At 52.1% G+C, this 11,386-nt stretch overlaps 2 protein-coding genes across 3 annotated transcripts; one reads left to right on the top strand and one right to left on the bottom strand.

Moving 5' to 3' along the window:
• Window positions 1-216: 216 nt before the first annotated feature.
• On the top strand, window positions 217-4,948 carry rfc3 (replication factor C (activator 1) 3). Of its 2 annotated transcripts, none has more exons than XM_085936710.1 (9): window positions 217-393; window positions 3,167-3,304; window positions 3,392-3,459; window positions 3,543-3,649; window positions 3,731-3,912; window positions 4,039-4,175; window positions 4,353-4,451; window positions 4,511-4,580; window positions 4,713-4,948. In XM_085936710.1, the coding sequence occupies exons 1-9, from the start codon at window positions 355-357 to the stop codon at window positions 4,902-4,904; spliced, it is 1,032 nt and encodes a 343-aa protein (XP_085792836.1). In that variant the 5' UTR covers window positions 217-354; the 3' UTR covers window positions 4,905-4,948. The 2 variants fall into 2 exon arrangements, with proteins under 2 accessions (XP_085792836.1, XP_085792835.1); XM_085936709.1 differs by lacking the exon at window positions 217-393 and adding an exon at window positions 411-2,552.
• Window positions 4,941-11,251, bottom strand: kl (klotho). Its single transcript, XM_085936701.1, has 13 exons — window positions 9,335-11,251; window positions 8,634-9,064; window positions 8,433-8,512; window positions 8,206-8,368; window positions 7,819-7,924; window positions 7,359-7,505; window positions 7,041-7,276; window positions 6,756-6,951; window positions 6,517-6,695; window positions 6,230-6,337; window positions 6,047-6,152; window positions 5,728-5,854; window positions 4,941-5,533 (listed from the first exon to the last, which is right to left on the bottom strand). The coding sequence occupies exons 1-13, from the start codon at window positions 10,079-10,081 to the stop codon at window positions 5,211-5,213; spliced, it is 2,949 nt and encodes a 982-aa protein (XP_085792827.1). The 5' UTR covers window positions 10,082-11,251; the 3' UTR covers window positions 4,941-5,210.
• Window positions 11,252-11,386: the final 135 nt, after the last annotated feature.

Raw genomic sequence — 11,386 nt, 5'->3', positions numbered from 1 at the left:
GTTTGAAGTGGCTTTGCCAGAGTGGACAGGAAGTGACACAAGTGGGCAACGTGCACTTGACTGGAAGTTAATGTCTGATTGGTTGTGACAGAGAATAACTCCGACATGGATGGAGGGGATGGAGGGGATGGATGGATGGATGGATGGATGGATGGATGGATGGATGGATGGATGGATGGATGGATGGATGGATGGATGGATGGATGGATGGAAAGATGAACGACAGATAGCTGATTAATGGCTGGTTGATGGGTGGATCGATGATGGCTATATTGATACGCCAATACTGAAGCTGGGCAGTCGAGTAGTTGGCTGGATGTCCAATTGAGGTGGATGGACTGATTGACAACGTAAATGATTGGATTGGTTGAAGAAGCTCATTGGATGATGAAGGTCAGTGATCAGTGACACTGAAGGGAATTTAAAGATGCCTGGTGGGTTTTTAGATGGCTATCGAGAGAGGTGGATGGAGGTATTGATACACAAATAAAAGGATAAATGCAGAGTCCGATGTCCGGATGATAGCTGGATGTATCAATTATGTTGGCAGGACAACAGCGCCATTATGTGGACACACAGAGAATGATTATTCCCGATCTGATACAGATCGTCATCAATGTAAACGCTGCATCGACGTTGCATTGAGGTTCACGCATGATCAAATCAGTTGTCATTTGTTGTCTTTATGCAGGGAATACATTCATTGGGACTTTAACTTTTTAACTTTAAGGACGTCGTCAACGTCGACGATGAGTGCTCCATAATGCTTGAAAAATTCCATCAATTCGGTTTTTTGGTTCCATGAGTTACTAGAACCTAAATATTTTGAAGAAATATCACTGTTATATATTCAGAAGATTTAGGCTGGGCTTTTGCTGTCATATGAGCAAATGTGCTCAGTGTTTGAATTGTAAAAATCTATTTATTTATTTATTTATTTTTTTAACTTAGTGTACCACCATAAAATTCTAAATTGTCAGTGTACATTTGTTTTTGAAAGTGTATTTATGTTTTTGTTATTGTACATATGTTGTTTTGTGTTATTCGGGTCAAAAAATGCAATTGCTATACATCATGTCATTTGTGACATAACATGCACTGATCAACCGATGAAACCCCCCCCAAAAAACAGGTGTCCTCTTTCTCAGAAATCCAAATCTGGTCGACGACTGGTAGAAATTGTAAATAGCTCGCGCGTTGTAGTTATCCGTTACCCTTTTCACTTTCCGTACCTAAAGCGGAAGTCGTAGCGCAAACAAGTAGTGATGGGAATTCCAGTTCTTTTAGTTGAACTGAATCTTTAGAATCAGTTAACTCAAAAGATTCGTTCAAACGAATCGTTCAACGAATCACCCCCGACTGATCCGTTTTCTCTTTTTTTTTCAACACCCCGTGAAAACAACCCATACACATCAGACAATTCAACGACACTGATGAGATCGTGAACGGGAAGTTGCGTCACTGACTCGTTCGTGAACGGGAAATTACGTCACTGACTCGTAAAGTCCCTCCTCCATCTATCACTCGCTGCTGATTGGTCGTTCGCGAAGATTCACGAATGAGTGACAGACAGCATCGCCGCTATCCATTGCCAGCCGACACACGTTATGTCGACATTGATGTTTTCATTTTGTATTTGTTGGCTTGTAGTTGATGGTGTTAATATACCAAATGTGTTTGAATAAAAGGTTGAAAAAAAAAACCCGTTATGCCGACATCTTTTTGTTTTGGGGGGCACCAACTCATATAATAATGTAAAACACGTATACATATTGTCATATAAAGCAGTTAACCAAATGTCAGATTTTTATGTTTTGATTGGCGAATATAAAAACAAGGAATAAAACACCAGACAAGTTTCAACATAATAATAATAAAAATAATAATAATAATACATAGTACATCTCAAACCAGCAATCTAATGTGAAACTGCAGTCGATATATTGGATAACAATATTACGGCATATATATGCGTACAGATGATTTAAAAGCTACTAGAAGCAAATCGTAAATCTACATTCTAGTTAACACGCTAGGAGACGCAACACGTTCACGGACTGACCCGTTGATGCACGGAAAGGCAGTTCACCCATTGATTCGTTCGCGCGATGAACCGGAAATGCAAATCACTCACTGATTCGTTCACTCACTGATTCGTTCGTTGATGAACGGGAAATGCAATTCACGACTCGTTCGTGAACGCGAAGTTACGTCATTTTCTTCTTCGTTTTGTTTTACGGTGAGGTGGCACCAGCTTCAATGCGCATTACTGACACTTACTGGTTGAAGTCATATGAACAAAAAAAAAAGAACGAATCACTTTCGGAAGTGATTCGTTCACTGAAAGGATTCGTGTTTTTTTTTGTTGAACGAATCGTTCACTCAGGAGCCAAAACTACAAACAAGCCTTTCCGCGGGAAATATTTTAGCTGACTATAAGAAACGCAGCCGTTAGTCACACCAAAATGAGTTTGTGGGTAGACAAATACCGACCCACGTCGCTCGGAAAACTCGATTACCACAAAGGGCAAGCGTCCCAACTCAAGAACCTGGTGAGGATGGCACGAAGACAGGCACAAGTTCGGCCTTGGTGGCTTAGCTTCTAAGCTAATACCATGTAGAAAACAATAGTTTATTCATTATTATTATTATTATTATGAATCATTTTCTTTATTTACACCGCGCATTTCACAACAGCTGCATCAAAGCGCTTCACATATAGCTTCCGTTTTTCGACCTATTGAAAGCGATTTCTTTATTTCACCTCTCTGGGAGTTGCGTATCGTACCGTTCTAGGTACGTCAAATATTAAAGTAGTGCTTTGCCGCCCAATTGTGGTATCTATAAGCAGTTACAAAACATTTTAGGAAGGAGTCCATGACCGTGTTTTTTGATTTTATTTCGCCATTTGCTGCAGGTCTCAATCCCTATCAGCACTGCAGCAAACATGGGCGATTACTGTATTACTTTGCATTTTAGTATCGTTGAACTTGTAAAAGACACAACTGTTTTCCCCTTCACCTACAGAAAAAGCAAACGACAATAAGATTATTCTAGGTGCAACTGAAAGTGTGTTCCCTCACATGGGCATGTCCTAGGTGCCAAAATAATGTGAGTGATTTAGCAACATGTAAAGTATGTGTGTGTGTGTGTGTGTGTGTTTGAGGTTCAATGCGGCGACTTCCCGCACTTGCTGGTGTATGGTCCTTCAGGGGCGGGCAAAAAGACCCGTATCATGTGTCTGCTGAGGGAACTCTATGGCGCCGGTGTGGAGAAGCTTCGCATCGAGCACCAGACCATTGTGGTGAGAACATCAATTGGGGCAACGGTTTCTGTGACAGGGGTAAACATCCAAGACAGCAAGCTCACCTCTGTGTCTGTGTGTGTGTAGGCTCCCTCCAAGAAGAAGATTGAAATCAACACCATAGCCAGCAACTACCACTTGGAGGTCAACCCCAGGTAATGCATTAGCTCTTACGGTGAGCGCAGCCCTCCTTTCTTTTCCTGACTCGGCTGAAAGCAACACGTTGACCTTTGTTCAGTGACGTGGGCAATCAGGACCGCGTGGTGATCCAGGAACTGATCAAGACCATGGCCCAGTCCCAGCAGTCCCAGCAGATCCAGTCCGGCACGCAGCGAGTGTTCAAAGGTGAGGTAAGCAGGCGCCACCCAACTCTAGGAGCATGCGTGATGTGACCCCGTCGCCCGTTTTTTTTTTTTTTTTTGCCAGTGGTTCTGCTCAGTGAGGCGGACCGCCTAACCAAGGATGCTCAGCACGCTCTGCGCCGCACCATGGAGAAGTACATGACCACCTGCCGCCTGGTGCTTTATGCCAACTCCACCTCCAGGCTCATCAAGCCCATACGCAGTCGCTGCCTGGCCGTCCGTGTCCCTCTGCCTAGCACGGAGGAGGTAATGTCACGGAGACGGCCCGTGTCATCGGCTGGGTCGGGGATCCCGAGAGAAAAAGGACTTGGGAGTAACGGAGGCCGTTTCAAAGTCATCTTGTGTGCGTTTTTTCCCCCCCCGGTACCCTAGGTGTGTCACGTCCTCACGTCGATATGTAAGAAGGAGGGTCTGCTCCTGCCGCCTGAGCTGGCCAAGCGGATCAGCGACAAGTCGGGGCGCAACCTCCGCAAGGCCCTGCTTATGTGTGAGGCCTGCAGGGCGCAGCGGTGAGCCTTACAAACGCTTGCCAGGATGCCATTCCTCTTCCTTGTCTGGCTCGAACCTTCCGTTCCCTTTGTATCCATCACATCACAACCGGCGTTGCCTGCGCGTCCATAACACGTCTGCCACGGAGCTATCGAGCTCCGACGCCTGGTTTGATGATTTGACGGCCTCTCTTACAGGTACCCCTTGTTGTCGGACCAGGAAATCACAGAACCTGACTGGGAAGTGTTCCTCCGAGAAACGGCCAACTACATTGTGAGCCAGCAGACCCCGCAGAGGTAAGAAGGTCAGTGGAAATACTTCAACTCAGTACTTCAACTCATCCTGTTTGGAGCAGATTGTTGGAAGTGCGAGGTCGGTTGTATGAGCTGCTGACTCACTGCATCCCTGCTGACATCATCATGAAGGTTAGTGGACACGCATGAAGAAAAAAAATCTCTGCTGGAATAATTGTCACCAAATTTCTGGACTCCAAAATGTAGCTCATTTGTCTGGCCGCCATTTGAACTAGACAATTGAGGTGGGACTCTTCCTGGCAGGGTTTGGTCAGGGAGCTCCTGAACAACTGCGACGGGCAGCTAAAGCCAGAGGTGGCGCACTTGGCGGCGTACTACGAGCACCGGCTACAGCTGAGTAGCAAAGCCATCTACCATCTGGAGGCCTTCACCGCAAAATTCATGGCCATCTACAAGAAGTTCATGGAGGATGGGCTGGACGCCATGATGTTCTGATGCCGGACGCCGTCGCACGCTCAGATTAAAAGTCACTTGTTGACAATGACATTGTTTGGACATTTATTGACTTGACACAAATGCACCGCATCACTGATGCGTATTATATGCCAAGGTGCACTAGCTAGGCTACGCAAATGAGATCCCCACCTTTGCGATACCACGCCGAGCGTAGCACTCGGTGAGAACGGGCCGATCCGAGCGCAACGACAAGTGCACGAGATTACCGCAATAAACTGGGCCCAGATAAGTTCGAAAAAGTCACACAAGCAAGCACTCCTCCATACAAGGCTGTCAGGAAGGACCTCAGCGCCTCCCAAAGGCGTAGTAAACGATGAGAGCCAAGGCAACGAGCGCGGCCGAGCCTACCAGCGCCAGGAAGCCCACCACGGGTCGCTTGCTCAGAGCCTGACAGACAGGGCAGGGTCGGGCGGCGCGGGGGCATCTCTGCGCGGGCGCCCCCTGCGCCGGGAAACCGTGATGGCGGATGATGTTGCGGTAGTTGGCCAGCGACGCCTTGGCCAGCGCCTCCCCGTGTACATAGCCGTACAGGCCGAAGCCCGGGTCGCGCTGGTCATTCAGGGCGTATGCAAAGTAGCCCTTCAGATTCACGCCATCCAGGGTGATTGCTGCCAGAAGAATTATTCCATATCAATTCCACATGCTGGATTTTGCCCCAAGAACCACTTTTTCAGTCGGCTAGCTTAAGAAACCATTGGCGAGCACCACACTCGACCGCGGTCGAGTGAGTGACTTTACAATCCCGTGTCCACGACCCGGCCAGTGACCTCGGACCAGCGTAATCAGACAGACGGGTGCTTACCTTTGAGTGCCTCGTTGATGTAGTTGTACAGGTAGAAGACCCTCAAGCTGTCCTTGAAGCGGGCCATGTCCTCCTGTACGCCGTTGGCCATCACGTAGATGCTCACGCTCGGGTAGTGCTCCTTGGCCTGCAATTTCAATCACCAGGACGGTTGTCATCAGCGCGCTTACCCCTACATACTATGGGCTCAGAAATTTGGCCTGAATATACTGCCTATGATATTTTAAATATTCAATCCACTTATTCTTATCAAGCCATTTCAGAGGGTCAGTCACAAAAGCAATGACCGGCGGGTCCTGAAGGCCTACATCCGCCTCACCCAATTGAGTGCCTTCCTCAGGCCCCACGGAACCACAGGCCGGGGCGACTTGATCCAAGTAGTGTCCACCATGTGCTGCACCTCCAGCTCCGATGTGTACGTGTACCTGCAGACGCGTCGCACGCTCAACACATGGCACGGCGGCGGCACGGCGGCGGCACGGCGGTGCGCATTGGCTCTTACGGGTCCTCTTTGGCGCGCGTCACTAGTTCGGTGCTGAAGTGGCTGATGGCAAAGAAGTCGTACGTGCCCTTCACTAGCTGCCGATCGTCCTCGTTGAACACCGGGAGTCTGCAGCGGGACCGACCGCCCAGTCACTTACGAGACTTTTCAAATTGGGTCACGAGGAGTGTCTACAGCTTAACCTCCAAATGCCCGCTTCAAATCAAAATGGACGACTTGCTACGACTGAATGGGGTGGGTCTACCCCTGACTGAGCGTGGATTAATTTGCATGGCCGGCCTACGCACTCAAGTGAGTTGAGTTGACGCAGCCAGCTTCTCATTCCAGGAGGATAGTCTCCGCTGCCCAGGATTGGCTCGGCGAACCACCCCACTCGGAAGTCCAGAACCCTCTTGGCCGGTTCCACGTCCTCGCGGCTGTACGAGAAGGCCGGCTCCACCCAGTCCATGTGCAGGGCCAGAGAAACCTGAGATCAACGTGCTTGTGAAGAACAGGATGTTCCATGCACGCACGGGGGCGCACCCACCTGACCCCCCTGGATGGGCCTGAAGTCTCGGTCGTAGGCGCGCCAGGCAAGCGCATGGGCGAGCAGCATCCGATGAGCTTCCTGGTAGCTCACCGTCTCATCGTTGGGCTCATTGAGCGTGATCCACATCTTCACATGCTCACCCAGCTCGCGGAAGCACAGACGTGCGTACTCAGTGAAACGCCGCGGGGTCTCCCTGGACATAAGCCCGGGCTCATTCACACCGACACCATGGGATGCCGTCAGATGCCATCTGGGCCCGTTGCGTCGCCCGAAGTCGGCTACCTGTTGAGCCACCCGTTGGCACTGTCGAGCGGCGGCGGCAGGCTGCTGCCTTGACGCGTGTGGTGCCACAGGGTGACCACGGGCGCCACATTGGCGCGCAGCAGCTGGTGGCTGAAGCAGCGGTAGTAAGCCAGCAGGGTGGCATTGGGCCGGGCCACGTCCCCCGCCGGCACCAGCGCCGACCAGTTGAGGGAGAAGTGGAAGTGGCTCACGCCCACCGCCTGGATTTCATCCACCTGACACCACCAACATTGACAGTACAACGGCAGCAACTGTCAATTTTGGCAGCAGACACGTGGCGTTGCAGTTGCGGGTCACCTGCTGTCTGATGCTAATGTAGTCAGGGCAGTGCGTGTTGCGCCGCGCAGGCGGCGCCAGCAAACCTTCCAGTCGGGTCAGCTCACCGTTGGCCTCGTTCCACACGTACACATTGCGGTCCGCAAACTGACTGGGAGAGCTTTCCACCTGAAGAAGAAGGTGCGTTTGGGACAGAGCCCTGAATCTTGCCCTGCGAGTACCTAGATAGCGGCCGAGCACTTTGTTGCACTAGACGGGCCTAACGTATTACTTTGAAACGTGAAATCCTCACTTAAGCAGTTAGTGGCACCGTCAGCTATCATCACGATGTTGGAAATGTCAAGTGTATTTGTAGTTCATGAGTCCCTTTCTTTTAAAAATGGGAAATCTGCATTGTTTGCACGAGAACCAGACCGTCTCAGCGAATAAAAGCAACAAAATGGAACGTGTTTGTTGATGAAGCTTTCGGTTGCCCACTAACCTGGATGGAATTGGCGGAGACCCCCCAAGCAAAGTTACAGGGGAAAACTCCTTGAGCAGGACGGTTCTCCGGAAGCTCCGGAAAGCCGTTTCTCTGGATCACGTTTCTGTTGGCAACGGAGAAACAGCGCTACGGACAACAACGCAGCACTCGCCAAATGCAACACCCCAACCCAAACGCAAGATTCGTCACTCTTGGCTAGCGGTGATGTTTGGCCATCAGTCCATGACCCCAAAAGAAGGGGGCATCCAAAGTCAAAAATAAAAAGTCAATCATCAACTAGAAGTGAATGTTTCACGAGCCGCGACGCCGACTTCCTCTTTGCTGACTCGCCACATAATAATACTACTACATTTATTGTGGAGTGTCAAGGTCACGCGAGTTTACTTGTAGAAGGTAGCCGAAATCTTCGGCTCTCTCTTCATGTCGGGCGTGTTGAAGTCCACGTAGTAAAGTCCCCGCCGGATGCCGCACTCACGGTGCCACTCAAAGCCGTCCATCAGGGACCACGCCGTGTAGCCCAGCACCTTGACGCCGTCCACCGCGATGGCTGCGCGCACGCCGCATACGTGATCAGCAACATGCCGGGGCGCCGACGCGGCGCTGTCACTCACATTTGAGAGCTTCGGCGATGAACCTCTTCAAGTAATACATGTGCTTGGGGTCCTGAGTTTTGGTGCTGCTGGACACATACCTGAAAGAGTACGCACTACTTATATTCCCCCGCTAATCACCGCTGACCACGAGTCGACCTAAGTGAAAGCCTCTGCGACATAAAAAGATGCCAGAGGGGATAAACGGCGGAGCGCCATTACCAGCCACTCTGCACCACAAAGATGTCGGGCCAGTCGTACTCGGCGCTGACCCAGTAGAGGAGCATGCGCAGGTCCAAGTCCTCCCGTTGGCCGAACTTCAGGCTGTCGTTGACGAGCTGGAAGCTGAGGGTGGCGCCGTGAGACAGCGCGAAGAAGTCGGCGGTGCCCTGTAGCCGACGGCGCTCCTCCTCGCCCAGGGCGGGCAGCCGGGGGCCGAGGCGGGCCTTCATGCAGGCAGGGTAGTCACCGTCGCCAAACAGCGGCCCGGCGAACCAGCCCAGCACGTGCTCCAGAGAGCACTGGCACTCGCGCAGGCTCTCCACGCGCGTCCGCCTCGGGCGTACCCAATGGGACGCCAGCGCCATGGATATGCGCCCGCCTTGCCGCCGCCGGTAGTCGCGGTCGTACGTGTGCCAGGCCGCCGCGTGAGCCTCCAAAGCAAACGAGACGGGGGATCAGTCGTGCTTTCAAACCCTCAGAACTGGGGAGTTTCTTTCGTTATCGTTTGGGTCAGGTTAGGGTTTGGAGTCAGGTGGCTTACAAATGATCTTTTCAAATCTGTGTTTGGGTTTCACATTTCAACTCGGTAAGGGTTTCACGAACAAGGGGTTGGTTAACATTTCAAATGGACAGCAAAAGCTCAAACGGTAACATGACATCGTCTCCTTCAAAAGAGAATGATGACAAAATAAGGGTCTGACCTGTAAGAGCACGTGGCCAACCTTGAAGGGCAGGTCGGGGTCGCCCTTGACGCCCGGGGCCACCACCCCGGTCCCGTAGCCGTGTCTGGCCACCACAAAGGGGTTGTCGATGGTGATCCACCAGCGCACGTCGTGGCCGAATGTCTGGAAGCAGAAGTCGGCGTAGTCCCGGAACACCTTCACCATGTCCGGGTTGCTCCAGCCGCCCAGCCGCCGCTGCAGCGCTTCGGGCAGGTCCCAGTGGTACAGGGTCACCACAGGCTCCACACGGGCCTCCTTGAGCCGGGCCAGCAGGTTGCGGTAGTAGCTCACACCTGCTCGGTTCAGACTCCCATGGGTACCGTTGGGAAAGAGCCGCGCCCACGACAGCGAGAAGCGGTAGTGGCTGACGCCCAGCTGGCGGATGGCGCGCACGTCGGCCGCTGTGTTGTGGTAGCTGTCGCTGCCCACGTCACCCATGGCCATGCGGTTGCCATCCCGCGTGAACGTGTCCCAGATGGACGGGCCTTTGCCGTCCTTGTCGAAGGCGCCCTCCACCTGGTAAGCGGCCGTGCCCACCGCCCACATGAAGTCCGGAGGGAAGGTGCCGTGCAGGAAGGCCTTGTCACCCGGGTAGGGCAGCTTGCTGAAGCGTGCCCACGTCCGCAGGCCAGCGCCCGGCTTGCCGGAGGCACACGCCGGCCAGGTGCAGGCCAGCCAGGCAGCTAGCCAGGCGCCCAATCTTGAAGGCGAGCTGCGGTGCGCCATGCTCTGGCGCGCTTTGATGTTTGACGAGCGCAAGAGGAGGAAGCCGGGCCGAGGGGGCCCCGCTGGCTCGGTCAATCATTTGCAGAGCAGCTGATGAGGAGACAGAGTGTCCGGCGGCACGGAAAGTGCCAAAGTCACATTATTTGTCACGATGAAGCCGTTATTCTAATGTCTGGACGAGCGCCACGGGTAGCTTGCCTCGTGAGGCTCGGTCCGGGCCGATGCTTGGCGTTGACAAGATTATAGCTCCCCCTTCCCTTCGGGAGCCACAGAACGAGCACATTTAAATTGATGCCAAAAGGAGAGTTGACTTGCACACACCTCAACCCAACGGGCCTCATTTAGATCAGCGTGCATTACAGTACGAGTGGCAAAACAGAAATATGGAAGACTGAAAGCAACCAGTGTGCCCATTTGTACCAAAGTGGACTCTGCTTCCATGTTTTTAAGGAAACAGCCCTGTGGGTTTAGATTTTGTGATGTGACGCAGGTGGCGGAGAGGCCTTAATGCATCAAATTTACAGCCGGGCGGGGTGCCGATGCTCCTGCCGCCCTGCGTCCGGTTGCCGAGTAACAGCGGCCTCTCGCTGGCCATAAAGCACGCACGTGTTTACCCCAGGGCAATAAAGGACCATTAACAATTTATTACTGCTCAGCACACAAGCCCGATGGGTGACGAGAGAATACGGTTCAGACCTCATCCGAGGGACCCTGCACCAAAAGGCACATTTTCAAAAATGTCATGACAACCGTTCCAAGCATTTGAGTTGTGTGCAGAAGCCCTAGTGGAAGTCATTCGCTCGACTGTTACAGTCAATGACAAGTCACTTGATTACAATCGCAATTTGCACAAATTCCATCCATCCATCCATTTTCCGTACCGCTTTGTCCCCACGAGGGTCGCGGGCGTGCTGGAGCCTATCCCAGCCGTCATTGGGCAATAGGCGGGGGACACCCTGAACTGGATGCCAGCCAATCGCAGGGCACACAGAGACAAACAACCATCCGGACTCACACCTAAGGGCAATTTGGAGCGCTCAATCGGCCTAGCCCTACCGAGCATGTTTTCGTGATGTGGGAGGAAACCGGAGTGCCCGGAGAAAACCCACGCGGACACGGGGAGAACATGCAAACTCCACACAGGGAGGGCCGGAGATGGAATCGAACCCGCACCCTCCTAACTGTGAGGTGGACGTGCTAGCCAGTGCCCCACCGAGCCGCCATTATCACAAATTGTTACAGAAAAAAAGTTACTGTCATAATGACGTATGAAAAGTGACATCTGTTTTCCAGACACAAAGCAAA

This window comes from Syngnathus leptorhynchus, chromosome 17 (genome assembly GCF_054491065.1).
Source record: "Syngnathus leptorhynchus isolate UIUO chromosome 17, UIUO_Slep, whole genome shotgun sequence".
NCBI classification, from domain to species: Eukaryota; Metazoa; Chordata; class Actinopteri; order Syngnathiformes; family Syngnathidae; genus Syngnathus; species Syngnathus leptorhynchus.
Note: the sequence above shows the minus strand (reverse complement) of the source record. Positions and strands in the feature narration are given on the sequence as shown.